The sequence below is a fragment of the Malus sylvestris genome, chromosome 16, assembly GCF_916048215.2.
Source record: "Malus sylvestris chromosome 16, drMalSylv7.2, whole genome shotgun sequence".
Classification (NCBI taxonomy): Eukaryota; Viridiplantae; Streptophyta; class Magnoliopsida; order Rosales; family Rosaceae; genus Malus; species Malus sylvestris.
The window spans coordinates 15,287,741-15,315,431 of NC_062275.1; the positions used below are offsets into that span (position 1 = coordinate 15,287,741).

A 27,691-nucleotide genomic window follows, 5' to 3' on the forward strand; every position below is an offset into this window, starting at 1 on the left:
ATGCACTGTATGCCAATGGCGGATCCAAGATTTTAGCATCAGGTGATCCTAATTAATGTACTTTATGAAATATTTTTTTGAGTCATATGAATTCATAGTGACTTAAAAGAAAATAACGGTGTCAAATATGTGGTTTAAAAAGTATTGATTGAGTTATACATCATTCTCCTATTAATTAAAATGTTAGGTGACACAACCTGATTGAACAATAATTAAAAAAAAAATGAGGAGTTGGCCACGTGGGAAATGGAGAGAACGTCTTTCTTCTTTGTTGGAACCAAGGTCCAAGAAAAATAAAGCCATGGTGATCTTCTCTTTGTTCCTCTTCGTCTGAAATTAAATCCTTCTTCTTGGTTCAAAGTTTCTATTGCAAAACATTTGCACAACCATTCTCTGCCACCACCTGGCCAGACCATTGGTGGCCCTCAAAGGTCCTTATAGGTGCTTCTTTGGACTTCCAGGTTGTTTCGAGACCAACGAGATCCATGAATACATTAGCCCTTGCATATAACAAACTATGATTTGTTTACAAGGATGAATGACTTTTTACATGTGAGGACCTAAATATTTTCCTGGTTAAAATACAAACTCAAAAAATAAATTGTTTTAATCCAATCTCGAAAATGAATTATTCTAATTGAAAGTAGTGATTTTCCTGCACTCTTCCTCTCCTCCTTTTTTTTTTTTTTTGAACAAACAATATTATCTACACTAAAGGGTGGGGGGGGAGGGGTTAATTAAGGTTAGAAATAATGTAGTTCAAATTTTCCTTTGATGAAAATTGAACCTAAACCATTGTGAGGCTAAGGCCAGCCCCTCCCCTTAGTGTAGATAATATCGATTGTTCAAAAAAAAAAAAAAGGGATCCATATTATTTCAATTTCATACATCCGTTAGAAAATCAGTTAAGTGATGATGTGGCAAATATGGGATCTACATTTGTACTAACGTAGCTACCAAATTTGTGCCACGTGACAAAAAAATAATAATTTTTTTGTACATTTAAAATATAATATCTCTTACTTACAAGTGAAAAAGAATATTTTTATACCGTAGTACTGAATTATTCCTCTCCTATTTCTTAACTTCACTATGTTTGGATGAAGAAATTTAAGATTACTAAGGAATTTTAAAATGACGGAAATTGAAATGACAAGATTTTATTTTCTATAATTTGTAAATTTTCTTGTTTAGTTAATCTAAAATAACAATGGAATTGAATACTGAATTTGTTATTTTTAAACTCTGAATCATAGAAATTGGGAAATGACACATATTTACATGGAATTTGAACTTGGGAATTGGAGGTCCCAAATTCCAAGTTTTTTTTTCACGCGGAAATTCTAAATTTCTATGTTTATGAATCCAAACAAGAGAATTAATGCATGTCAATTTATAAATTCTGACTTTTACCAAAATTTCAAATTTATTTCTTTCATCCAAATATAGCGTAAGGTTTACAAACTCAAGGCAAAATAGACGGACAGAAACAAACCTAGGAGTGCAGAGGAGAAAATGCGAGGCTGAATAAAAATCACTTCCCATTCCCAAGAGCAGAATGGCGTCGGATTATGTTTCGGCCCATGAAAGATCCAGACGAGAGGCCCAAGTGAGTAAGACCGTACAGACCGTAAACTTGGGGCCCTACGCTCTGATAGGTCACCATTCCATCCGCGTAGACGATTCCTTCCTCCAATTGTGGAACAACTTACCAACAAAGCGAAACGAAAATTCAGTGAGTCGACTCAACTGCTCAGCACTCAGCAATGGCGTCCACACTTCTGAAGCGAATGAGCTTCTCCGCAATGAAATCAGTGGTCGGAGGCTTCCAAATCGGAGCTCAATCAAGAGCCTACGCGGCCGCTGCAGTCGGGACCGACCTAGTCTCCGCCGCACCCAATGTTTCCCTCCAGAAAGCTCGCACCTGGGACGAAGGCGTCTCCTCCAACTTCGCCACCACTCCTCTCAAAGACATTTTCAAGGTTTCATTTTTCATTTATGTGTTTAATTTTTCTATTAACAATCTGGTTTCAGTAAAATTTCAAGATTTTGGAGGCTGAAAATTTTGTGAAATTTGTGTTTTCAGGGCAAGAAAGTCGTCATCTTTGGGCTCCCTGTAAGTTAATCTCTCTGTTTATATCATGGGTTTGATGTAATTTAATATGTTAGTGAGAAATGCCAAGTTTAGGGTCAGTAAAACACCGAAAAATTGAGTAAATTATGAATCAAAAGCATTGAATTTATGAATTTTGTGAGTTCCTAGAAGAGGAATTCAAGTGGGTATTTTGTTTTCAATATGTCAGGGCGCCTTCACCGGCGTTTGTTCTGTGCAACACGTGCCTAGTTACAAGAACCAGATTGATAAGTTTAAGGCCAAAGGGGTTGATTCTGTGATTTGCGTAGCTGTGAATGATCCATATGTTATGAATGGCTGGGCAACCAAAATCGAAGCCAAAGAAGCTGTAAGTGTTCCCTTTATCAAGTGCCTTCTTCTGATTTACGGAAATAAGTAACTTTGTAGATTGCGCCGCTCGTAGTGACTTGAATTTGGAGCCAAAAGTAGATAGATGGATGTCTGGATCATCAGTTCTAAAACTACATTCTAAATTTTAGCTCCTTGTACTAAGCGGCTATAGCCTATTAGAGTTCACAAGTCGGTCTCGAGGCTAACTACTTGGAGAACACTCGAGGTTTTTATGTTTGCGAATTTTTCTTTTCTAAATTACTATGTTAGTCTCAACGCAAGTAGGTTCAGCTTGATAACTCCGTCTGCTTGTACATCATAAAAATCGCATTTGGCAATTCCTTCAAAGTGTAGCAACAGTGCTTTATTGTTTGAATGTAAATTATTGCAACATCTTTTTCACTTTTTGAAATTTGGCTAAATAGATTGAGTTCTATGGGGACTTCGATGGGAGCTTCCACAAAAGCTTGGAATTGGATAAAGATCTCAGCGGTGCTTTGCTTGGACATCGCTCTCAAAGGTATAATCATCATCGGTTTTATTTGTGTACTTTTTTGTAATTGAGTGTTTTGGAGAAACAAAGGGGAATTTATTGAATAAAACCTAGATGGGTATATTGCATCGGATGCGGTTTTTTATCCATGGACTGTTCTTTAGTCCTCTTATCCACATAATCCCTTTTTTCCCAATAATTTCAAGGGTCACCCTCCCTCGGTTTTATCCACAATCTATCTTACTATAGCCATACAAATTTCAGTTTTGAAGAAAGTGATGCTCTCTTTATGCAGATGGTCAGCATATGTGGTCGACGGGAAGGTGAAAACTCTAAATGTGGAGGAAGTGCCATCAGACTTCAAGGTTTCTGGCGGGGACGTCATTTTGGGGCAGATCTAGTTTTGATAGTTATTGAGACGACTTACACGGTGCTCGATCCATGATGAGACATGTCATCCATTTGTATCCTTAATAACTGAATTCTGTTGTGTTTCGGCATGAAGTTTTCGGATGCTATGGTTTTAGAGAACTTTAACGAAAAGCTTCTGGTACTGTTCATTTTTATGAAAAGCTCCTGGTTTGGGCCCTTTTCATTAGCATCTTTACCTTTGTTTCCTAGGTCATATTGGACCCGAGACCCCTACCATATAATGCAATCACATTCTCCAGTCCAACTGTTTTTTTTTAATGCATTCCTAGTGTATCCTCCAGGTAAGTTTTCGCTGGTTCGTTGCGCCCACATTTGGTGTATAGCTCTTTCGGTTCATCCTCTTTTGACAAGGGTTTCATAATTGATCGTTAAACTCATTTCGTATGATGGGAGTTGCGCGGGTGTTGGGCGGTGCTCTGTTGTGCCATCCAAATCACTTAACTAATTATATTGGTAGCTTCAGGACTAACAAAAAAAAATAAAAACAAAACGCAGGACACGTATATTAAGTAAGTTTGAACAGTTGAGACAACTGTTAGGTAGCAGGAATTCCCCCAGAATCCACTTAATGCTTACCAACTAAGCTACAAAGGAAGGGAAAATGTGAAGGGGGTGGACAAATAACTCATCAACAATGAACGGTGGTTTCTATTTCACACTACATAAATGGGCAATGAGCAGGACGCAAAACCAACCCGCGGCGTGTGGCTCGTCACATAACGTCACTTGCTGAGGTGCCTAATGCTTGAAGGGTAAAACACATTCATTACGCTTGAGAGGTAAAACAGAAACGATTTGGAGATGAGCCAAATCCAAACTCCATACGGCAACAGTGTCCGCTCTGTAGCAAAGCAGGTTTTTGTTAGGTGTTGCTTTACACGTTAAACAAAGGGAAATAAAGTTGGACGAATGAAATGATTTTTGCTTCTACATTTTGAAACGTAGTTTCATCTTTCAATATTATTAGCAGCAATTAATCAATAGAAAAATGGTACAAAATGTCAATTTATAGAACCTGTGCAGAAGAGACTTCAACTGGGCCTGCTGTAGCAGCTTTGACGTGACGGTGCATCTGAACTTTCATCAGCAACTCTCCCACTGTTACTACAAGAATGAACAATAACATTCTCTAGCACACCTTTTCCCTTGCAGGAAAAGTTTGAAGTTTCTCCTCCGCTGTGGCCAGAAACAGGAGAAGGGGCTCCAGGTTTCTTTGGAGTAAGGTCGAGGCGCTCAAACATTCTTGCAACACCAGCAATTCCTGCACTCATCTCACGTTGAACCCCTTTGGTCATCTCCTTGACTGAGTTGTTACGAGCAAGTAGCTTTTCCCTAAAGCCTCGAGTGCTTCTTGAGATTGACTCTTTGTATCTTTCACAATTTTCAAACATGTGTATAAGAAAGGAGTCAACATCAACTTCAAAGTGAAGTATAGCAGTAGCATTTCTACCTGGCTGATGCAGCAGACAACTTGGATTTGATAGAATCAGGGAAATTGATAGTCTCGGATGGGCTTGGTCTGTGTGGACCATCAGGTGATGGCCGGCCATAAATCACTCTGGAATGACCAAGAAATAGTAAGCCACCGGAAGATAAAAAGAAGAGATGAATACTATAGACAACAAAGATGACGAAACAAGCTTAAATCATATTCATGTGCCATGAGATAACACCTTCTATCTATGCACTTCATACTATATTGCAAACTACATTCCAGGTGATCAGGACAAGGCAGTAACATATATCCACTTCTTGTGTATGTATTAGAATAAAATAAAATTTATGTGCGTCCACATTGGGGAATAACTTTTGGCCTTAGGTGCAAACCTCGGCATGTAACAGATATCACTATTGGCAGCAGTGCTGCAGATAAAAGACAGTGGAGATTGAATAATAGATGGTCTTTGAGAAGTTGGTGAATCTTCTGGAGAAGTTGGGTATGTTTCCTGGAAACCAGGCACACTTTCATGATTGGAAAAAACAAAAACACAGGAAGGACCTAGCCCAGATGATCTCTGTCTTTCCCTTCTGCGAGCATAACGAGCTCTGCTAGAAGCAGCAGCAAGATGCTGCATGATGCGCTCATCCAAATCGGAGTCATCTGAGAAAGATTCCTGAAAAGTTCAAGTTTGCTGTCAACTAAAGACCCGTTATCAGCAAGAAAAATTAAGTATACAAAATTTATTATAAAAACTCACGTGCTCAGCATCAAACTCCTCATATGAATGATATGTTTGGGGTGCCATGGAAGATGTTTTTCTTGACCTTGAGTTCTTCTCATTTTGTATAGCAGCAAGAAGCTCTTGGCTACACAGAAAATAAAAAATTAATTGAAACATAACGGAAAGCAATCAAGAAGTAGCACATGCATGAACTAGAGAAAGTTACATACAAAGCAGGATCCTTCAGGGAAAATGACTGCCAACAAATTGGGCATTCTTTACTTCTTTGTGACCTAAAAGAATATCAAGATTAATACGAAAAACCATTTACAATTAAGAAACAATAAATTACAATTTTCATGGGTAGACCGTGGAGGATGGAAGTAATGTATCCTTTGGCCATAAAAAAGACATAACCTATATATAAAGTGGGGTTACCATTCTAATATACAGTGAAGATGATATTCGTGTTTGCAGCTGGTTATCTGAAACAAGGAGAAATTTTCAGGGTTAAAACACTCAGATAAACGTCTGAATCTATGAGTGCAATACTTGCAGACAGCACATATTTTACAACAAGGGCTGTTTACTATCCATTCTGTGCTATAGAGATCTGGTACAACAGCAAATACAAGATATCTAGTTTTTGCGAAATAACTTTAGCATGATCACAACCATCACTGCAGATCCTCTTATCGCAGAAACTTCTTTTATATTTCAAAAACATATAGAGAAAAAGATGGAAGTCCAATTTGGTTCTCAAAAACACTTGCAATCTAAATCTTTGCGCATTCCCACCCGTTTATTCCATCAAATCCCACCAAGGAAACCGAAAGATTGTATTAATAAAGGATATACTTCAATGAATCATCATGCTTTATGATAACAATATACATTAATCAAACACAAGATTACATTGTTTTTCCATCAACCAAGTTTCCCAGACACTGAAAGAACCCCGAAAACTAGCTAAAGAAACCAATTATCAGAATTGACCGTAGATCACAGTTCATTTCAGCTACCAAAACAAGAGAAACTGCAAAAGCAAACATAAGAACTCGAAATCAGACTATCAAAACCGATTTCGACCATTTACATTAGCAATCACAATCAGCATTACGAGACTGACCCAGTAAATACTGTCAGTTGGGTACGCACAAAACACTGAGCTGTACAAAAATTCAAAAGCTTTTCAGGTTTTGAAGAATCATACAGTGCCCGGGTCGTCGCAGTTGAACGGCTCGAGGCAGATGCTGCAGCAGTCTTCATACGAGTCGTCGAGAAGATCCGGGGAGGAAGACGGGGGAGCTGAGATGAGTTTTGGATTAAGAGAAGAAGAGGGAGCGAAACACGCCATTTTTGAGCAATGTGGAGGGAGACAGAGAGGTGCAGAGGGACCGAGGGAGAGTGATTTTAATGGAGGAAATAGGGGGAATGGTGTGAGGAGGAGGAAGAAAGGGAACCCTAGAAAATGTGTTGGTGGGGAATGAAAGAGTAAAGGGTCAAAGTAAAGTATTTTTGGGAGGAGAAAAATGAAAAAGGATCAGAAAACGCAGCAGCAAAGCTAAACACCGATTCACACGCTTTGGCTTGATGGAATCAATCAACCAAATACTTGTGTTGAATAATATATCATCAATCTCTATATTCTCTAATTATCATTTCCTCCTTTTTGTTTTGGTTTATTGTTGTGCAAGGGAAAGTTTGCTAACAAAACCACTACTTTTGCAATTTTCTACCAAAATACTAAATTTTTTAAAAGTATTTCTAGCTTGTATAAGGTTTTTTGTAAGGTATATGTCAACATATTCTTTAAAAAACACTTATCAAGAACATGAAGTACTTGAATTTCAAAGTGTTTAGACCATTTTCAATGGTGTTGGCTTACAGATTTCAAAATTTAAGCCACAAAATTTTAAATTTTAAGCCAATAATATATTTTCTATCTAATAGCCCTCACATAATTTTGGTTATTGGATCAACACATAGTAAAAATAAGTAGTTATACGCAGATGTATTTCTTAAAAAACAGCCTCAAAGGAATGCTTCGATTTATTTTATCAAATTTTGTATTTTCAATTTGAACAAGTAACTTGACCAAAAGTAACGTGGGCAAGTAAAGACAATTGCTAACATACTTCAACTTTCTTATAAAAGATTTACTAGTGAGATCGATATTCTAAGTGCCATCTCACCTAACATCAAATGAGAGACAAACGAAGTTTCATGACTTTAACTTGGAAATACAGTCCTAAAATAATAAGCTTTTGAAAGACTCTACAAAGTTAATTTAGATGACTTGTTAGTCCCTTCTAAATTTCAAACCAACGTTTGCTCAAATAACTAATCTAGATAACTTGAATGATATATATGCTAATTTTTCAGTGAGAGAATGAAAATTTGAAAGTTGAAAGGACTATGGAAGAAATACAATAAGTGTGAGGGCCTTAATGCAAAGGTCCATTTGTTTAGAGAGTAATAGCTCGTCATTGGACTGACCGTCCAACAACTCCAACCGCACACCGTCCAAACATAGGATACGACGCCGTTGCATTTTGGTGCTTATAGACGTTATTTTCCCTCTATAATCGGCCGGCCACAAAGGGAGAGAGACCGAACCGAGTCAGTGACTCACTGAGTCTCCATCAATGGCTACACTTTCAGCTACTCAGCTGCTCCATCTTCCGCTCCCTCTTCAAACTCAAAAATCTCGCCATGCCCATTTCCCCTTTCAATTCCTAAACCCTAACCGTAGGCTCTTCTCCTCCAACGACGTCGTATCCAACTGTGGGCCATTACAGGCCATTCTCAACACTCCCCTTATCGCCAACGACGCCGACTCCGAACAAGAACCCCTCACTCTCCGCCGCATTTGCCAACCCCACGTGCCCGACCACGTGATCAAAAGAATGGAGGAATTGGGGTTCGTTGTCCCGACGCCCGTACAGCGGCAGGCTCTGCCGACTCTGTTTTCCGGCCGCGACTGCATACTTCACGCGCAGGTCAAAATTCGTAGACCCTTTGGTGTCATAGGTGTGTTTTGGTATCCAAGTTTGAATCTTGTTATGTGACTTCTGGTAATTAGACAGGTTCTGGGAAGACGCTGACGTACCTGCTTTTGATATTTTCTGCTGTGAACACTCGGAGATCGGCTGTTCAAGCTATCGTTGTGGTTCCCACTAGGGAACTTGGGATGCAAGTAAGTCTTTTGTTGTTAAGTTCTCTGGTACTGATTAAAAAATGCCTGTAATTTGCACTTAGTATGGTGTAATGTATGATTATTTTGTTTAAGTGAGTTTAAGAAGATGAATTTACGTGTGCTTTATAAGCAAGGTTACGAAGGTTGCTAGGACGTTGGCTGCGAAGCCTAAGGAAGGCGAAGTGGAGAAGAAATCGTGTACTGTTATGGCTCTTTTAGATGGGGGAATGTTGACCAGGCACAAGAGTTGGTTAAAGGTGCCGCATTTTAGTTTCGTTTTACATGTTTGCAATGATTTAGGTTTTCTGCAGTTGTATTATGTTACGAAGAAATATTGTATTTTAGTAATGTGCTTTATTCGGTGCTTAAATGTTGTCTCAGGCGGAGCCCCCTACTATTGTGGTGGCAACAATTGGGAGTTTGTGCCAAATGCTTGAGAAGCAGATGATTAAGCTTGAATCGATGCGAGTGCTGGTAATTGATGAGGTAGTTTTGTGTGCTAGATGAGTTGTTATATGAGTAGAGTAATGTATTGTCCAAAAGGCTAACCAAGGTTGTCTGAAAATGCTATTGAATGTACAATGCCTTATATTTGCTGTTTGTTTAGGTTGACTTCATGTTCAGTTCCAAACAAGTCGCTTCTCTTCGGAAGCTGTTGACATCCTACTCTTCAATCAATACCCGACAGACTGTTTTTGCCAGTGCTTCCATCCCTCAGCACAGACGATTTTTACATGACTGTATACAGCAGAAATGGACCAAGGTTTGTTGATATAGTTCTAGTTTCGTATCAACATTATACAGATTTCATATAAAATTATGTGCGTATTTTACAGAGTGATGCAATTCATGTCCATGTCAATCCAGTTCAGCCTATGCCACCATGTTTACAGCATAGATTTGTGGTAAGAAATTTCTTAAATATGCAACCCACTCCATCCTGCTTTCTGGTTTACCTGTCGTTAAATCATCTATACATCTGCTTTGATACTTTTTTTTCAACAATTGTCATCATGACATTGCATAAGAGACATCTATGTTCATAATGTTCTTATTTCGAAGATGCTAATTCTGTTCATACTTGACAGATATGCTGTAAAATCAGAAGGAATGAGACCTTGCTGTCCTTAATACAGTCAGACGCGCCACAGTCTGCTATTATTTTTGTTGGCGAGCAGGTTTACATCGCATATCCTTCTTTGTAACTTTATTTTTCATGGTGAAGTAATCGTATGATCTTATGCTGAAGCTGGGCATGAATCTGATTCAAACTTTAGTAGCATACATAGTTCATAATTGTATCAACGGTTTACCCAGAAGGTAAACCTCATGAAGATGTCGTTTAGGCATGGTTCATATGTGACCGACCGAGTGCTAGAGATGTACTTAAAATTAAAACTTATAATCTGTAATTGTTGATATAATATAAGTTCATTTTTCGAATTATATAGATGGGCTATCCATTCTAGTAATATGTAGTTCTTATCTATTTGGTCAGTCTGAGAAGTCAAAGAAGGCTGGAAATGCTCCATCAACAACAGTTTTAATTGATTTCCTGAAGGCTTCATACGAGGGATATTCATACATCCTCCTTTTGGAAGAAGACATGAATTTCAATTCACGAGCAGCTTCTCTATCGGTAAGTTATATGCTTTTCTCTTCTGGTCTGAATCAGTAAATCATGTTCAATAACTTCAATTCCTCGAAAGTAATATTAGTTCTAACGGAATGCTGAACAGAAATGCAGTTTCTGTTTTCAATTTCCGACTTACCTCTTGAAAGCATCCAAAATTTCCATTTATGCGACAATTTACTCTTGGTCTTTTGTATGCAATAATTTCGAGTGGAAATCTTCTGATGTATCTATTTACTTAATTTAGGAAGTCAGACAAGGAGGAAGCTATCTTCTTGTGTCAACAGATATAGCAGCCAGAGGGGTTGACCTGCCAGACACTACTCATATATACAACCTTGATCTGCCAAGAACTGCTGTTGATTATCTTCATCGAGCTGGAAGAACAGGTAGGAAACCGTTTTCAGACAAGAAATGCTCCGTTACCAACATTATAATGTCAGAGGAGCGGTTTGTTTTGCAAAAATATGAAAATGAATTGATGTTTAACTGTGAAGAGTTAATTGTATAGAACCAGTGTAAGTCTTAGTCTGTGGCTCTAAGGAGTAGATTATGTATCACTTTCCTTGCGGAAGGAAAACCACAAAGCAATCACAAATGCTTCATAGCATAACCACATTTGCATATGCTTGTTCAGTCCTTTTTCCTTATCTTCGGGTTTCAGGAATATATAAATCTTTGGACCATAAGTGACCATAAGTAATACACTGTCTTAACGTTTGATGGACAAGATTGTCCTCTCAAACAACGATGTGGAAAATTGCATATGTCGTTTTCTGTACACGCATACATTTCAAATGAATCATAACTCGTTCTCGAAAGTGGATTGACAGAATTAGGGTGCACGGGAGTTGTTACTTGATTGTGTTATTTTAGGAAGAAAAAAATGGCAGAGTTGCTTATAGCTGCTTAATGTTTACAAAATAACAAGGTTTATACACATCCGCATCATGACTGTCTTGCTCTACTGACATGAGTATATATGTTGATTCCTATTGCATTTTCTCTTTTAGTTCCTTCCTGGTATACCCATAAACTAGAAGGACGGATGGATGTTTCAGATCACAAGTCCATCGACGATGGTTGAATTTTTCAATATGATGGTTATACCCGAGCGGATGTAGAACCCTTCCGACGATCTGTCAGCTTCCTGTACGCCCTGCAATTTCATGCATAAACAATGAGAACAAACTAGAATAACGCGTGTTGGTGATTGACAGTCGTTGATTGTTAGAGGTAACTAATAACAGCGGGCACGTCGTACCTCCGAGTTTGCAATAACAACGTTCTTCCCGATCCTCGCGTTTTTGTCGATGATGCAGTCTCTGCACATGACATCAAGAGCCATGATAAGCAAATAATTTTGTTGAACACTGTAAAACTCATAAAAGACAGGGAGGTTTAAGCAGCTTGTACTTGATTTTTGTATTCTCTCCAATTCCGACGGGAACTCTTCCTTCAGCTAACAGTGACACTCTCTCAGCATCGGTTTCGTAGTAATCAGCGCCGAGCATTACTGTATCCTGCGTGCGTTTTGACAACCTCCGTTTGAATTACTCTTTTGTGTTGTTGCATTAACAGGTTGAGATTAATATTCTTCGGAATTTATGAGACAAACCTTCAGGTGAACATTGGAGTTTATTCGTGATCTGATACCGACAACGCTGTGCTCTATGAAGCTGTCAGTTAAGAAACTTCCATGTGATACGATGGAGTCAACAATCTGCACAAGGAGGAGGCATGTTTTATATTTGTACGTGTTTCAGGGAGATTCAAGTGCAAATGAAAGACAGCTGCCAACCTTGCTGTTGTCAATCTTCGATGGAGGTAAGTTTCTCCTTGAAGTATACATCGGCTTTGCTGCATCGTAGAAACTAAACTTATTTGGCTGAAAGGTACAAAAAAATAAACGCGTGTTAGATTCCATCTGTGAAAGTAGAAGCTTCTTCTGCTAGACTGCTACAATGGAAACAGCACACCATTCGGAGGATCAGCTTTGTACTTACATGCTCGGTGAGGGCAAGGTTGGCCTCGAAGAAGGATCGGATGGTTCCAATGTCTTCCCAGTAATCATGGAAGAGATAAGCCTGCGCAGCGGTTTTACACAAAGAAACGTCATGGAATGCTGAGTGAACTCTCCAAGGCAGAGCCAAAATACTAAGTGAAAACCAAAGGTTAGTGAGTTCAAATTCACATATAAAATTCTCAGAGAGAGATTTGATACCGACCTTTATGAAGAACTCTTTAGCTGAGGCAGGGATTATCTCTGATCCAAAGTCATTTGCTGTCGGAAAACGCCATCTGACTCGAACAGTTAGTGTAGTTTTCTCAAATTTTTTTAACATAGGGTGCTTGTTTGTCCGCTTAAATGTGAAATTTTATTTATAAATCATAATTCATATATGATTAGCACCTTAAGAGATTCAGAAGTATCTCCTTCTTGAAGACATACACTCCCATGGATGCAATGTATGGTTTCTTTAGAGCTTCCTCCACCGAAAGTCCCAAAACGGTCGTATCTACTGCCTGCAGATTGATGTTTGTAGCAAATTCAGCATACAGGTATTCATATTCCAATACCAATTCAGATTATTGTAGCTTAAGCATGAGTATTACCATTGCCTTCAGGTCATCTCCTTTAGGCTTTTCGCTGAATGATAGGACCCTTCCTTTCTTGTCTATCTTCATCAGACCAAAGTCTGAGGCTCGGCTATAAGTGAAAGAGAGGAAAGTCCAATAAGGTTGATGAGCAATAGTTGTAACTGAAATCAGAGTTCAAAAGAGATGTGTTGCGCAAGCGTACCTGTCATCCATTGGCAAACAAGAAATGGTAATATCGGCGCCACTCTGCCTATGATTCTGCGGTGAATTGAGAGGTAAGTTTTGATGTATTTGAGAATTGACTTTTTGAATGTTTTCAATTGAAGAAAAACTAAATGTTTCGCCTTACTTGAACGTAGTCCAAGTAGTCCATTCGATACAAATGATCTCCGGATAGAATCAGCACATCCTCAATGTCCTTGCTTCTTGCATCCTGCAGCATGAAAAGCCTTGATACAGATTATAATGCCTCCAGATTTTAGGCCATCTGTCTCGAATTATTTATGTGATAATGAAAAAGCAGAGTAAAAAGGAAGGGGAGAAACAAAGAGAAGTATAGATGCTCCGTAAATTTTTAAAGGAACTCCAGAACTAATTACTTCAAATTAGTAGAGGACAGACAGAAACTTATACTCTTTTAATTCTTGATTTAAATGCTTAGTCCTTAATGGCTCTTGCTCTTTAATATAACGCAATAGCTCTCCAGATGTTCCCTCAGGGACGATCGAAAGATCTTGATCTTAACTGTTTCTGTTTTCTGAAGAAAAATGACCAAGATCTCCATGCAGCATTGTTTCCTCCTACTAGCTTTTGGGTTTGTCAACGGTTCTCTGGCCAAGGTGAAGGTTGGGGTTTTATAACTTGGGAAAGGAAATTTCTCTGTGAATTGTACAAACTGGGGTGCATCTATAGTATCACTTTCAACCCCTGACAAAAATGGAAAGCTGCCTGACATTGTCCTAGGGTTCAATTCAGTCAAGGATTACATGAACACTTCCTCTCCCTTCGGTGCAATTGTTGGACGGGTTGCTAACAGGATACATGGCGCTGCATTTACGATGAATGGAACCCGTTATAAGCTAGTTCCAAATGACGGCAACGACATGGTTCATGTTGGTCCAAGAGGATTCAGTCGTGTTTTTTGGAAAGCGAAAAGATATGAACCATAGTGCTAACCCTAGCATCCAATTCTCCATCACAGCTTTGATGGCGAAGAAGCATTTCCGGTTGATCTCCTTGTCACTGTGATGTACAAACTCGTTCGAAACAACCAAATGATTGTAACAAGGAAAGCCACAGCTCTAAACAAGCCTACTCCAGTGAATCTAGTCCACCATGCCTTCTGGAACCTAAGTGGTTACAACAACAGCAACATTTTACACCACTATGTGCAGATATTCGGGTTCCATGTCACACCAGTTATTCAAACCGGTTTGTATAAGATCTCAAGGGATGGGTTGTATGTATGGGTTGTTATCCTCACTTTAGCTAAGTCATAGGCTAACGTGATGGTCTTAACCCTACTTTCATGACTTCCCATAACTTGTCATTCACCTTACCTTTCTTTTGTCAACCTTTCTTAGATACTTGTAAAAGCTTCTTTCCTTGTAATTTGGTTTTGGCTTTTCTACTTGTTAGGGCAGATTTTAGGGATTGTGTTGGGGTAGTAAGCCTATAATCTCTTGTAGCTTTCTTTTTGGCTCTCTATAAGAGTGGCCTTCACTCTCTTGTAATCTTCATAATGAAATATACAACAAATATTGAAACCAAAATTCAACATGATATCAGAGCAGGAACTATAGGGTCCTGACTCTGTTCGTTTTTTTCTTCATTTGCTCATCATCGATAGAGATGGCAGAAGAAAATGCGTCTAGTGCCAACAGTGCCTCATCCTCCTCCCCAAACTTAACCCAAGGGGGTGAGAACAATCCAAATCAACGACTCTGCTCGATGCTATTGAACGATGTCAACTACCTTCCTTGGTCAAGAGTTGTGTCACTTGCTCTAGGAGGAAGATTGAAGCTAGGGTTTATCAATGGAAGCTCTGAGCCCCCCATAATCCACTTCACCAACCTATGATGCATGGCACGCTACTGATCAGCTGGTCATGTCCTGGATACTTAACTCAATGGAGCCAAAATTGTCTGAGCTTTTCAGCTACTCAGAGACTTCCCTTCTCCTATAGGAGTTTGTCAAAGACATGTATGGCAGCCAAAACAACTCAGTTCGCATCTTTCAACTGAAGAAGAGTGTGGCTAGTTTAAAGTAAGGTGATCACTCATTTGTTCAACACCTTGGAAGTATGAAATCCATACGGAATGAACTTGATATGTATTGTCCACACACGACTGATTCTGCTGTGCTACTGAAGAGGGCTGATGAAGATAAGGTGTTTCAACTCTTAGCAAGCTTGGGAGCTGAGTATGAAGACCTGTGTAGTCATTTGTTAATGATTCAAGAGTTGCCCTCCTTTACTAGTGTGTGTCATGCAGTCCAGAGAGAGGAAACTCAATGAAGAGTGATGAACGTTGAGCCTAAATCCAACTCTAAGGCTAGGGTTTTCACGACAAATCATAAAGCAACTGGTGATAGGGTGCTTGGGAAGAAAGCAGACTGGAAATGTTCTTATTGCAACATAAAGGGACATTTAAGAGAAAAATGTTGGATTCTTCATCTGGAGTTAAAGCCTAAGTTTGATAGGAAAGGCAGGATGATCAAAGATGGGAAGGGAGAAGTCACTCCAAAAGCATTTCACTCAGCTTGTTCCTTAATTGATGGGATGGCTAATTTCTCAACAAATCATGTGTCCTTGATCAACGAGTTTGCTGCTTTTCTTAAAAAAAAAACAAGGAAGCACTGAGCCTGATGAAATGACGCCTGAAAACCCTATTGCAATGCTAGGGAAATTTGCTGGATTCTTGGCTAACTCGGAGAACACATCAAAAGGCAATATTCTAGGTATTATCAATGCCATTTCCACTGCTCTTAAGGAAAATGTTACACATGATTTTTGGATTATTGACTCTGGTGCCACTGATCATATAACTAATAAACCCTCTAGTCTCCACAAATTTCAAAGATCCATTGATCATGTATTTGTTGCAAATGGGAAAGAGGAACCTATTCTAGGGAAAGGAAAGGTTAGATTGCTAAGTGAGCATACTGATTCCACTACTCTATATGTACCTTATTTTCCTTTTCAGCTCTTGTCAATAGGAAAAATCACAAAAAACTTAATTGTCTTGCCATATTTTCAGCTCACAATGTTGTGTTTCAGGACCGAGTTACTCAGAAGAAGATTGGTGAAGGGTTATTCTTGAACGGACTCTACTATCTTTCAAAGGAGTCCAATTTTGTCAAGAAGCTCAGTGTCAACTTAAGTCAAGTTCAGGAACACCAACTCTAGCGTCAACGCCTTGCCCATCCCTCAGAACCTGTGATGACCAAGTTGTTTCCCTTTTTTTGTAGAAACACACTTGAGTGTGAAACTTGTCAAATGTCAAAAGCCACTAGACTTCCTTTGTTTCCTTTAATTCTAGAACTAATAAACTTTTTGAGCTTGTTCACTCAGATATCTGCGGTCCTTCTCGTGTAGAATCCTTTGATGGGTATAGATATTATGTTACATTTGTTGATGACTATTCTAGAGTGACCTGGTTGTATCTTTTAAAACTTAAAAATGATTTGTTTGATGCTTTTAAAGACTTTCACAACCTAATCACCAATCAATTTTCATCTAAGTTATATATGTTAAGGTCAGATAATGGCACCGAGTACACTTCCAATAACATGAGTAATTACTTGAGCAATCATGGCATTTTGCATCAAACTAGCTGTGTTGATACACCACAACAAAATGGTGTGGCAGAGAGAAAGAATCGAGACTTATTAGAGAAGACTTGGTCACTTATGATCCAAAGGAATGTTCCTAAGAAATTTTGGTCTCAAGCCCTACTCACTGCCACTTACATAATTAATAGACTGCCAACTTGGGTGTTGAATACTAAATCTCCTTTTGAAGTCATAAAGGGCAGGCCTATAGACTTATTTCACCTCAGGACCTTTGGTTGTACTTGTTATGTGTACATTCAAGCTCTTCATCGTGACAAACTCAACCCTCGAGCTGTCAAATGTGTGTTTATGGGATACGCCAGTTCTAAAAAGGGTTACAAAGTGTACAACCCTAACACAGGGAAGCTGGCAGTCTCTAGAGATGTATGATTTGATGAATATTCACCTTATTTCCACAAAGGGTTGGAGACTACTGCTAATATGGAAGATCTTATGGACCTATTTCCACTACCTATTCCAACATAAATTCATGAAGTCATTCCTGCTCATATCAACAATGATAGTTCTCAACTCACTGAGAGTGTAATTGATGCAGTGCCAAGCTCCTCTGAACCATCAGAAGCTCAACCAAATCAGCAAGCTATAAGTGCACCAAGAAGAAATCCAACACAAGATAGACATCCACCAGTGAGGTTACAAGAGTACGTTACTTACATTGCAAGGCACCATATCTCTGCAGCTATTTCTTATCACATATTCTCATCTTCTAATGCTTCTTTCCTTAACAAATTGTCCCACACTTTTGAACCAAGGAATTTTCATGAAGCCACATGCATGCTTGAGTGGTGAGATGCTATGACTAAAGAGCTTCAAACTCTGAATAACAACCAGACATGGAGTGTGGTGGACCTTCCAAATGGAAAGAAGGCTGTGGGAAGTAGGTGGATTCAACTCCAATGGAAGCATTGAGATACACATGGCATAATTAGTAGCTCAAGGCTTTACTCAAACCTATGGCATTGACTGCAGGGAAACCTTTGCTCTTGTTGCCAAAATGAACACAATGAGGGTATTGTTGTCTGTGGCAGTCAATAATGCATGACCCTTATTCCAAATGGATGTGAAGAATGCATATCTTCATGGGGATCTTGAAGAAGTGTACATGAAGTTGCCTCCTAGTCATCCAAGAGAAAATGAATCCAACAAGGTCTGCAGACTTCACAAAGCCATATATGGTCTCAAACAGTCCCCTCGAGCTTGGTATTCGAAGCTTAGTTCAGTCCTTGAAGTTGCAAGGTTCAAAAGGAGCCATGCTGACTCTTCTTTGTTTGTTTGAAATGGTATTGCTGAAAAATTGGTTGTGCTTATATATGTTGACGACCTAATTATTACAGGTGACAATATGAGTGAAATCAAGGTGCTTAAGCAGTCATTTCACCAAAAATTTGCCATTAAAGACTTGGGACCCTTGAAATACTTTCTTGGAATTGAGGTGGCTACCTCTTCAAAAGGATTGTTCTTGAATCAAAGAAAGTATGTTTTCGATCTTCTAGATGAAGCTAACATGATGGAATGTAAACCAGCTCGGACACCCCTAGCTAGCAAGCTTCAGTGGCATGAAAAAGGTGAACCTCTCTCGGACCCTAGTGTTTATCAGCGAATGGTTGGGAAACTTATTTATCTCACCATTACTAAGCCTGATATCTCATATTCAGTTAGCCTACCTAGTCAGTTCATGCACTATCCTACTCTAGTTCACTGGAAAATCGTTAAGAGAATACTTTGATATCTCAAGGGCTCAATAGGAAGGGGGATAATTATGAAGAACAATGGATCAAATCACATTTTGGCCTACACAGATGCTGATTGGGTTGGAAATGCACTTGATCGAAAATCCACAACAGGTTTTTGCACATTTGTTGAAGGGAATCTTGTCACTTGGAAAAGCAAGAAACAAACTATTATTGCTCGATCTAGTGCCGAAGCTGAGTATAGAGCCATGGCAGCAACAGCCTGTGAACTCATATGGTTGAAAGGTTTTCTTTCCGAGCTCGAATTCACAAGCATGACACCTATGTCTTTGTATTGTGATAACCAAGCTGCCATGCACATTGCCTCCAATCCAGTATTCCATGAAAGAACCAAACATATTGAAGTTGACTGCCATTGTATTCATGCTCAAGTTCAATCCAAGGTGATAGCCGCTGTGTTCACACGTAACCACGATCAACTTGCTGATTTATTCACAAAAGCACTAGACTCTACTCAGTTTCAATGTTTGTTGTGCAAGCTTGGATTAATCAATCCCCTTGATCCAGCTTGATGAGGTGTATTGAAACCGGTTTGTATAAGATCTCAGGAATGGGTTGTATGTATGGGTTGTCATCCTCACTTTAGCTAAGTCATAGGCTAAAGTGATGGTCTTAACCCTACTTTCATGACTTCCCATAACTTGTCATTCACCTTACCTTTCTTTTGTCAACCTTTCTTAGTTGCTTGTAAAAGCTTCTTTCCTTGTAATTTGGTTTTGGCTTTTCCACTTGTTAGGGCAGATTTTAGGGATTGTGTTGGGGTAGTAAGCCTATAATCTCTTGTAGCTTGCTTCTTGGCTCTCTATAAGAGTGGCCTTCACTCTCTTGTAATCTTCATAATGAAATATACAACAAATATTGAAACCAAAATTCAACACCAGTGGATAGCCAGTTTATACTTATTGGTAAAGTGCCTGTGAAAAGATACCTTATGATTTTCACCTCAACTCACACCATCAGAAGCAGGATCAAGAAATTACTGAACGGTTATGATATCAACTATGTGCTTGATGGTTTCAAGGGTGACAAAAAACTGAAAATGATGGCTTTCTTGCACAAAAAGAAATTGGGAAGAGTGTTGGAGTTATGGACAGATGCTTCAGGCATGCAGTTCTACAGCGGTAACAACTTAAAGGGTGTGAAGGGAAAAGGTGGATCTGTTTCTAACCGACACACAGGACTAGGTTTGGAGACTCGAGGCTTCCCTGACGCAGTGAATCACCGAAATTTCGCTTGACAAATTGTGACTAAAGGAAAGCCTTACAGACATTCTATGCTGTTCAAATGTACTTCTCCATAGCTTACATAGATATTTCTGTATTTGATATGTATTAGCGTTTTCTTGAAGCTCAAGAAACAAAGAGGACAGTCTGAATTTTTTTCTGTTTATTAAATTGTCGTTTTTGAGTACCTCGAAAAGCCAATGGAATTGACGGACGGCATCTGCAGTACCCTGGAACCACCTCTGCCCTGCCTCGCCAGGAGTTTGAGTAGCTGCTAGAACCTGGCATAGAGTGAAAGAGCGATATTAGGGTGTGTAACATTTTGTTGAAATTACTCGGTGCTGATTAATTAAGTGGGGATTAATTATGTTAATCTAACTACGTACCTCTACATATCCGTCGCCGAAGGAGGTGCCGCTGCCAAAGTTGTAAGCTCTTGAAATGTGCCTGTTGAGTGATGCTGAGTTGAACTGAGTGAGGATATAAACTTTGTTGATTCCACTGTTGATGCAGTTACTCATTGGGACATCAATCAGCCTGTATGCTCCCCCTATTGGAACCTAAATTGGAAAATGTAGAACAAGAGGGAGCATTCCTCAACAACTTATGATTGGTTTAGTAACCATTTCGTTTTTTGTTTTTTCAAGATATAATATCATACACTATTGCGCTAACAGCAACACGTTAAACATATGAACACAAACTAGAGCAGAATGCATTACGTCCACTATTCAACAGTATCGATAATGTATGAATATATACATTTTGTCACAACAATAATATCGACCATTATCAACGACACATTAATTATCTATTGTTTAAAGAACGGACGCATGTTTCGTAGTCGGATGGAGTAAAGCTTCAAGTTTTGTAACAGGAAGAGAGACATACAGCAGGTTTTGCACGCCTCTTGGTGAGTGGGAAAAGCCGAGTCCCGGCTCCACCTCCCAGTATGATTGCAACGACTGTTCGTGGATCCCTCTTCTCAATATCTATGTCCCTCAACTGTGATATGCACCCAAACATCATATATCAATTCCACATATGCAAATATGCAATGTTAATTGGGCAAGTATTACCATACCATGGGCTTCTTGTCAAACCCCTAAATAAGGAAAATAATTTTTGTACCCTCTTTCTTTCACACTTCTATTAAAAACTGTCTCTTGATTCTCTTTTTCTTTAATCTGATTCAAATGACAGAAATAAACAAAAATATGCATAAAAAAAAATATTCTTGTGAAAATCATTTTCAAATGTGTACAAAATGTGATATGATTAGTATTATTGTTTTCGTTTTCACTAAAAAAATACAGGCGTTTTTGGCTCTCCTCATTTAGCTATCTCTACTTTTAACCGAACGTTTTATAAGATTTTCTGCACTCATAGAAACTTGGACGCCTGCAAGATGCTTAGAGAAAATGAGTGTTAAAATCGCTAGCGAAGTAAAAACGTTTGACTCTTCGTTGTACACGTGAACTTGAACAATGCCAAGTAGGCTTTAGACACGATGATTTTATGGAGAGAAGCAATCTCATGAAAATACAACAATCACGCATGAAATGAAATTCGTGATTGCAATTAAGTAATGTTTTTTTATGTGGTGAGTTCGAGAGCTCACTTTGGCCTCCCCCGCTATATCAGCAGCAACAGACATGCAAACATGCAGCCCAACCCTACCATTCTTATTAGCTTCAACTTGAAGCTGACGCAGGTTTAGCTTCTTCCCCATTATCTCTCCACTACAAAACTTCACAAGCCTCTTGTTCCTCCCTGGCACTCCTGCCGCACTGCGCCATTGGCTGGCGGCAGAGAGTGAAATCCGGCAATGATCCGCCGACACTGCCATTTTTCTTCCCTCAGATGTTAATTCCAGGGAGGGGAAGGAAGCAATAGAGCTTACTTGATAGCTATTGGAGGATTGGGACACGTTATCCAGACTCAACAGCATCCACCAGTTACATATTGTGTTTGTATTTTTCCCACCATGAAAAGCTTGTAATTACAGATTAGTCCCTCGTGATTTCTTGGAATTTATGAATCAAAGAATATGCTGGGCAGCCCTCGACACGAGATTTTTGTGCATGTTGACAAGTTGTAACTATTAACCAACACAATAATTTCAGTATATGTACCTGTATACGCTATAGTTGGAGTGCTAGAAACAAATTGAGACTGTTAAATCGCTATCTCTCTCGAAGTCTTCATTAAATTCAATCTAACCAAAAAAAAAAAAAACAGTTACTTGAGTTTGGCTTCAATAATATGTATCATTCAACGATGCAGATGTTTTACCCATTAAATTTGATTTCGAAAATTGTTAAATCTAGAAGGTATGGTTTGGAAGGAGTTTAATGATTGAGAGGTTGGAGCATATGTACAAGTGTCATAGACTAGAAGAAAAACTTACATAAAATGAATTTACTGTTACGTAGCGTCTCTTGTTGAAAAGTGTAATGTCATATATAAATTTTTCTTCACATGACAATGTATGATTAAATCGAAACACTACTTGACAGTAAGCTCGTTCCGTGTAAGCTGTCCCCATAACATAAGAAGTTCCCTTTTTTCTTTGGCATCAAATTCAATTCTCATTCACAAAAGTTGATATTTCTGCACAAACCATGTAGCATCTGTAAGAACTTCAAAAATCCCTCGTTACAAGTAACCCAATCTGCAGGTATCACCTAAAGTTCCATTTACGCAACCATCTCCAACAACTAACCAATTCATTTTGAGACCCAAAAGTAACTCGTATTTGTCCACAAACGTACCCTTTATCACATGGAAAAATAACCCCTATCTCCAAATCGAAGGAGTTAAACATAGTGGCGTCCAAAATTTTAGTTCTCAAGAATTATTTTTAAATGAACAATGTCAGCTATAGTCATAAACCATCTCCAACCGACCGAAGGGGCTAAACATAACCCCCTCAATAATTTTCAGAGGGGTGTATTTAACTGGGATTTTAATGGATTTATAAATCTCATAGATTTTGATGGAGTTTAATTGATTTATAGAGATTTTACTTAAAATTTTGGGTGAATTCCCTCAAATTCTTAGGGGTAGAGTGAGATTTGAGAATGTTTTACACTACGAAATTTCTCGAATTCCCCAACTTTTTAAAATTCTTTAAAATTAAACTCTATTTGCATAAAAGGAGTCAAGATAGTGGCCGTGGCACGTCGAGACACTTCTTCGACGGTCTCATCCGCTCCACATGGAATGTCATAAATTCCTTTAAAATTATGATTTTTTTTTCCAAAGGTAAGAATTTTATTAAATTCGAATGGAAATGTTTACATCAGAACCCAACGTGTTAAACAACCATTGTGGCTCATGACCATCCCATCATTGAAAATTGTACTGTCGTACGATTTTTGTAATTGATGACAATCCAACTGTTGGATCGTCGTGCAGTTTTGTGAGCATCTTTGTTATTAGTTGTTGGACCTTTGAGAGCTTATGGATTGGAAATCTGATGAGCAAATCTTCTGGATTGAATAACCTAGGTTTGTTGACCTTATAGGACCTTTGATCGATGTTTGGATTTTTAGTCAATGTGCACTATTCTAGAGTGTGTCGTTGTTAAAGAATGTTATTAAGGCTTGATGGAGATTAGTTGGCTTATCTTGATGACGTGTCATTCTTGGTTAACGTAAGTCTCGATTTACGTGCAAGTGGCACTTGGCCTTGGTTTGCATGTCAGTCCTATTAAGTTTCGTAAGTGGGTTTTGTGTATTGTATTAGATTCCCTTGGAACGGAGTTGGTGAATCTAGAAGGGTAAATAACCGAGGTGAGTGACATTAATATTATGTGATATGGTTATTACCCATGAAATTCCTTGTTATATACTATGTGGATATAACATGGATTAGCAAATGATTTTGTGGAAATGTGTGCTACTATGCTATGTTTACTTGATGATGCTATCGGAAATATATGTATATGTTATGCTTGAAATGATTATGATATATGAGGGCTAGTAGAGGACCGCTAACCCAGTACATAGGGTGATGTGTGATAGAATCGGAATCTGCGCCATTTAGCAATGGTACATGGATGGTCCTGCTTAGTTAATCCGCAATGGGAAACCATATTACTTTGGGATCGTGCTTGGTTAATCCACGATGGGTGATCCTTATTACTTAGGTATGACCATACATATTTAGGGGTGATCATGCTTGGTTAATCCACTACCTATTAGTTTTCCTATGAGTGACTCTGCTTGGTTAATCCGCTATGGGGGTCACTACCGACATGGTATTCTCAGGAATGGTTCTGCTTGGTTAATCCACAATGGGGGACCACATCCTGATCGGTTACCTATTGTAGGCTTCAGCCGAACTATGTCTTTCTATAGCCCTAGAATATTGTTTATTACATATATGAAAGATGAGATTAAAGGCCTGTGTGAATCAAATAGTTTACATGATGATGTTGCCTAAAGGAGAATGATTTTGGATGTGACTCATTCGTACTCGTAACGAAGAGATGCAATGATGGAAAAAGATACCAGTTTCTTCCCTACACGCGATTGTATTATTGATTTTGCGTCATTCATACACGACTTTGAAATTCAAGAATAACCATTCCTATACGTGTTAATAAGGCGCATGGTGGTTATATTATGAAATATGTGGCAATCGGACTCTTGTGATGACTCGGAATTGATGAAAGGCGAGTGGTGAGTCACAATCCAAAGAGAATGTTAGAATGATATTGATGGTGACCAAATTGGCCCATTATTCAAAGGAAAGTCCTGTGTGACGTAGTAATACCTTTTCATTTAACCATTTGATGTTATTTCTATTCACATATGTTGTATTATTATCACTAACATAAGCTTCGTAGCTTATCTGGGTTTTGCTTTGCTCGGTGCGCCATTCCTACAGCGTAAGGTTATTTTGCAGAGTAACTGGTAGCAGTTAGAGGATAAGATTCAGGTGGTGTAGCTGTGAGGGCAGTGCACTTGAGAGTAGGGATTGCCACCCTTTGTTATAAGTTATCTTTGCTGAGCTCTGATGTATATTATACGTATAAGTCTTAGTGACTCTATGTATTTTATATTGTACCACTACTATTCTATCGTCGTGTGTCGATTTCAAGCGTATCTCAGGATCGGGGTGTGACAGCATGATCATAGGTAGCCTTGCTTAACTTCCCCATGTATTCCCCTTCTTCCCTACTCCTCCAATCCCCACCATTAAGCAACCATTACAAGATTTAATCAAATTTTTTCTCAGTATTTCCCCATCGATAATTTCCGTAAAAAAAAAAAAAATCTTAGATATGGCAATTACAAAGTTGAATTTTTCAGACATGCAACCTTCTGAGCCAATTCTTGATGGAGAAGAGAACCTTGCATTCTCTCCCATTAGAGACGACCTTAGTTTTGACTTTTTTTTAAAACATGTTTTTTCATGTTGATGCTACCATTTCAAAGTTGTTGCCTAAAATGGAGGTATTACACTTGATGAAGAGTTGGAACAAATTGTGTTTCTCAATCAATAAACTTGGGAGCACAACTCGATTGTGTGATTCTCTCCTATTTGGTGAGAGAACTCTATCTTTGAGATTTCTTCCACCGTTTGTGCTAGTTTAGCTCCATAATCCGGTCTCATTTTTGTCGCCAGCCCTAGCTATGGCTAGGGTCGGTGGCAACCCCCTGTTATTTTCTTTTCTTCTATACTACTTGCATGTTTCCCTGTTTTCGTTCCCGATCTCTCGTCCTTCATCCCCTATTTCTGTCTTTTTTACCAATTTGAGCCCCAAATCCTATTCCACTTTTATGCTTCCATCTCTGTATCTCATCACTTCATTTATTTCACTTTCGTCTTCCACTATTTCATTTCCTTCCATCCTCCTCAGATCAATTTGCTTCATCCCCTCACGATTCCACGTTCTGCAATCACATCTCTTAACCGTGTTTTGTCGCGGGTTTATCTGAGTAGAGTTATGGCTCGGGTGTTCACACCACCTCATTCCTCCTATTTGCCTTCATTGGCTCTGTTTTTGGTGGGTTATGTTTTCCCATTGGATTCCTTGGTTTTGTGGGTGTGGATCTTGTGGTGTTGTTTGCAGGGCGATGAAGCAGTGGTTTCCTTCATTCCAGGGGTTTTGATTGGTTAGATTGATAGGTGGTTTGTGATGGTGGCTTTTGAGAATTCCGGTGACAGCAGGGACTGCAAGGTCATAGGGTTTTCTTGTTTTGTTTTTGTTTGTACTGGGCTCCAAAACTTGTTTTGGGCTTTTTTTTGTGTGCTTTTTAGGCCCAATTTTTTATTTTGTACTTAAGTTGTTTTTGGACCTCTGTGTAACTTTGCTTGGCCTTTTGCCCTGGAATAATATTTCCATTTTACCAAAAAGAAAAAAGAAAATTAATCAATTTGGGAGCATGAATAAACTTATAGTTTCCTCCAATATGTTATTAGTCACATGTAAAATTACCATGAATAATCTGTCAAGAAATAATTGAATAGAGGAGTGTCTAGAGGTAAATTAGAAGTTTAGCACTTAAAAATTCAATCTTGTAACAAAGAAAATCGGAAAGAAAAAAATAAGGGAGCAGTAGCCAACTCATGTTTTAACTACCTTTTTTACACCAATTAGTATTAAAAGAAACCATGGCTAAGACAATGTAGAGGTTATTGATCTCATGTATTTAGATTGTGTATATGGATTAAGTCATAAATTTCAAATGTTTTTGTTGCTCATAAATATCGTATATGTTTGGCATATTAAAAATATGATGATCCTGTTTGCCAAAAAAAAGTATGATCATTTTATAAACAAACAAATGTTGTGAACTTTCTTAGTTTAAGTGTGATTGTGTAAATTCTAATTTATATTTGATTCTAGTTGTTCTTTCCTATATGGACTTGTATTCCTTGGGGATGAAGGATTTCTTCTCTCCTTTTACTACTATAAATAAAGGCACTACGTAGGGGATTAACATATCCTCAATACACAATACCCAATGGATTCTACAAACACATCTTTCTTCTTTCTCTCCCCTGGCCGCTGGCTCTCTCCTTCTTGTCAGATAAAATAGGCTACAACACGTTATCAGCACGCTCCTACCACTATGCTTAGGAATTTGACCTTGAAGCTTTTACTGCATCAAATCAGTTCATCCATATCATCACACAATCAGGTTCTTCCAAAACAATGGTTTTTATCTCGATATTTTTGCAGCCCTGATAACATGAACATTCACCATAATGTATGACCCAACTTTACGTTTTTTTTTAAATTTTAGATTCTACATAAATTGTGTATGCATTATATTCATAATTGTTGAATTATGTGAATAATATTGCCATGAATTGCATCAAATACATGTACATGCATTATATTATTGCATAGAATATGCATAGAATTGAATTGAAAAAATAAACTTTTTTTTTGAAATTGGAAAACTTAGGGTTCCTCGAACCCCTAACCCCCGACACCATTGGACTCACGAGCCCACCATAGGTTGCGAAGCACCGAAGGAAAACCCTTGCACCATCTGAGAGGATGCCTTTGGCATCAAACCCTAACCTATGGCACGACTTCACTGCCGATGTTCCTGGGAAATCACGCCTACAGTTGTGATTGGGCCTTTCACCATCGTTGAAGACGATGGATTTTTCTCAGAAATCCAATGAACATCGAAGAAATTCTTCGAATCTTCACCATTCTCAGACCTCCCCAACGTTGAAACTTAGGTTTCCTTCCATGATTTGGGTTCCTCGTTGAACCCCTGTGCTTCGCCGTGTTATGACCCCCGAGGAAAGTCGTCTGAAGTGATGCCGACGTTCTCCTGGTTGTGTTCCAACACCCAGCGTCGTTGGGGTGTCTCGAATCATTTCAACCTGAGCCCAAGTGGGCCTCGA

The 27,691-nt window shown here is 38.7% G+C and overlaps 4 protein-coding genes across 6 annotated transcripts; 2 read left to right on the plus strand and 2 right to left on the minus strand.

Moving 5' to 3' along the window:
* The first annotated feature begins 1,667 nt into the window (after window positions 1-1,667).
* Window positions 1,668-3,627, plus strand: LOC126608099 (peroxiredoxin-2F, mitochondrial-like). Its single transcript, XM_050275870.1, has 5 exons — window positions 1,668-1,982; window positions 2,087-2,116; window positions 2,304-2,462; window positions 2,890-2,984; window positions 3,253-3,627. The coding sequence occupies exons 1-5, from the start codon at window positions 1,767-1,769 to the stop codon at window positions 3,356-3,358; spliced, it is 606 nt and encodes a 201-aa protein (XP_050131827.1). The 5' UTR covers window positions 1,668-1,766; the 3' UTR covers window positions 3,359-3,627.
* Window positions 3,628-3,868: 241 nt separating this feature from the next.
* Window positions 3,869-7,706, minus strand: LOC126608098 (E3 ubiquitin-protein ligase RHF1A-like). The gene is made up of 8 exons (XM_050275869.1): window positions 6,765-7,706; window positions 5,990-6,036; window positions 5,782-5,844; window positions 5,588-5,696; window positions 5,217-5,503; window positions 4,840-4,947; window positions 4,405-4,760; window positions 3,869-4,230 (listed from the first exon to the last, which is right to left on the minus strand). Exons 1-7 carry the CDS (start codon window positions 6,906-6,908, stop codon window positions 4,421-4,423), a joined length of 1,098 nt encoding a protein of 365 aa, XP_050131826.1. The 5' UTR covers window positions 6,909-7,706; the 3' UTR covers window positions 3,869-4,230; window positions 4,405-4,420.
* A 357-nt stretch (window positions 7,707-8,063) lies between these two features.
* On the plus strand, window positions 8,064-14,756 carry LOC126608089 (DEAD-box ATP-dependent RNA helicase 58, chloroplastic). Of its 3 annotated transcripts, XR_007617751.1 has the most exons (11): window positions 8,064-8,553; window positions 8,637-8,750; window positions 8,885-9,007; window positions 9,132-9,236; window positions 9,358-9,513; window positions 9,587-9,655; window positions 9,839-9,928; window positions 10,249-10,389; window positions 10,631-10,772; window positions 11,965-12,945; window positions 13,075-14,756. XR_007617751.1 is itself a non-coding variant. In XM_050275856.1 (9 exons), the coding sequence occupies exons 1-9, from the start codon at window positions 8,200-8,202 to the stop codon at window positions 10,892-10,894; spliced, it is 1,416 nt and encodes a 471-aa protein (XP_050131813.1). In that variant the 5' UTR covers window positions 8,064-8,199; the 3' UTR covers window positions 10,895-11,007. The 3 variants fall into 3 exon arrangements, 2 of the variants coding, with proteins under 2 accessions (XP_050131813.1, XP_050131814.1); XM_050275856.1 differs by lacking the exons at window positions 11,965-12,945; window positions 13,075-14,756 and having other exon boundaries at window positions 10,631-11,007; XM_050275857.1 differs by lacking the exons at window positions 11,965-12,945; window positions 13,075-14,756 and having other exon boundaries at window positions 8,412-8,553; window positions 8,641-8,750; window positions 10,631-11,007.
* On the minus strand, window positions 11,235-21,729 carry LOC126608088 (glucose-1-phosphate adenylyltransferase large subunit 3, chloroplastic/amyloplastic). The gene is made up of 15 exons (XM_050275854.1): window positions 21,432-21,729; window positions 20,702-20,815; window positions 20,197-20,370; window positions 19,999-20,091; window positions 13,334-13,417; window positions 13,187-13,242; window positions 13,000-13,093; window positions 12,797-12,909; window positions 12,612-12,684; window positions 12,390-12,470; window positions 12,185-12,271; window positions 12,002-12,106; window positions 11,800-11,906; window positions 11,648-11,708; window positions 11,235-11,542 (listed from the first exon to the last, which is right to left on the minus strand). The coding sequence occupies exons 1-15, from the start codon at window positions 21,657-21,659 to the stop codon at window positions 11,441-11,443; spliced, it is 1,572 nt and encodes a 523-aa protein (XP_050131811.1). The 5' UTR covers window positions 21,660-21,729; the 3' UTR covers window positions 11,235-11,440.
* Window positions 21,730-27,691: the final 5,962 nt, after the last annotated feature.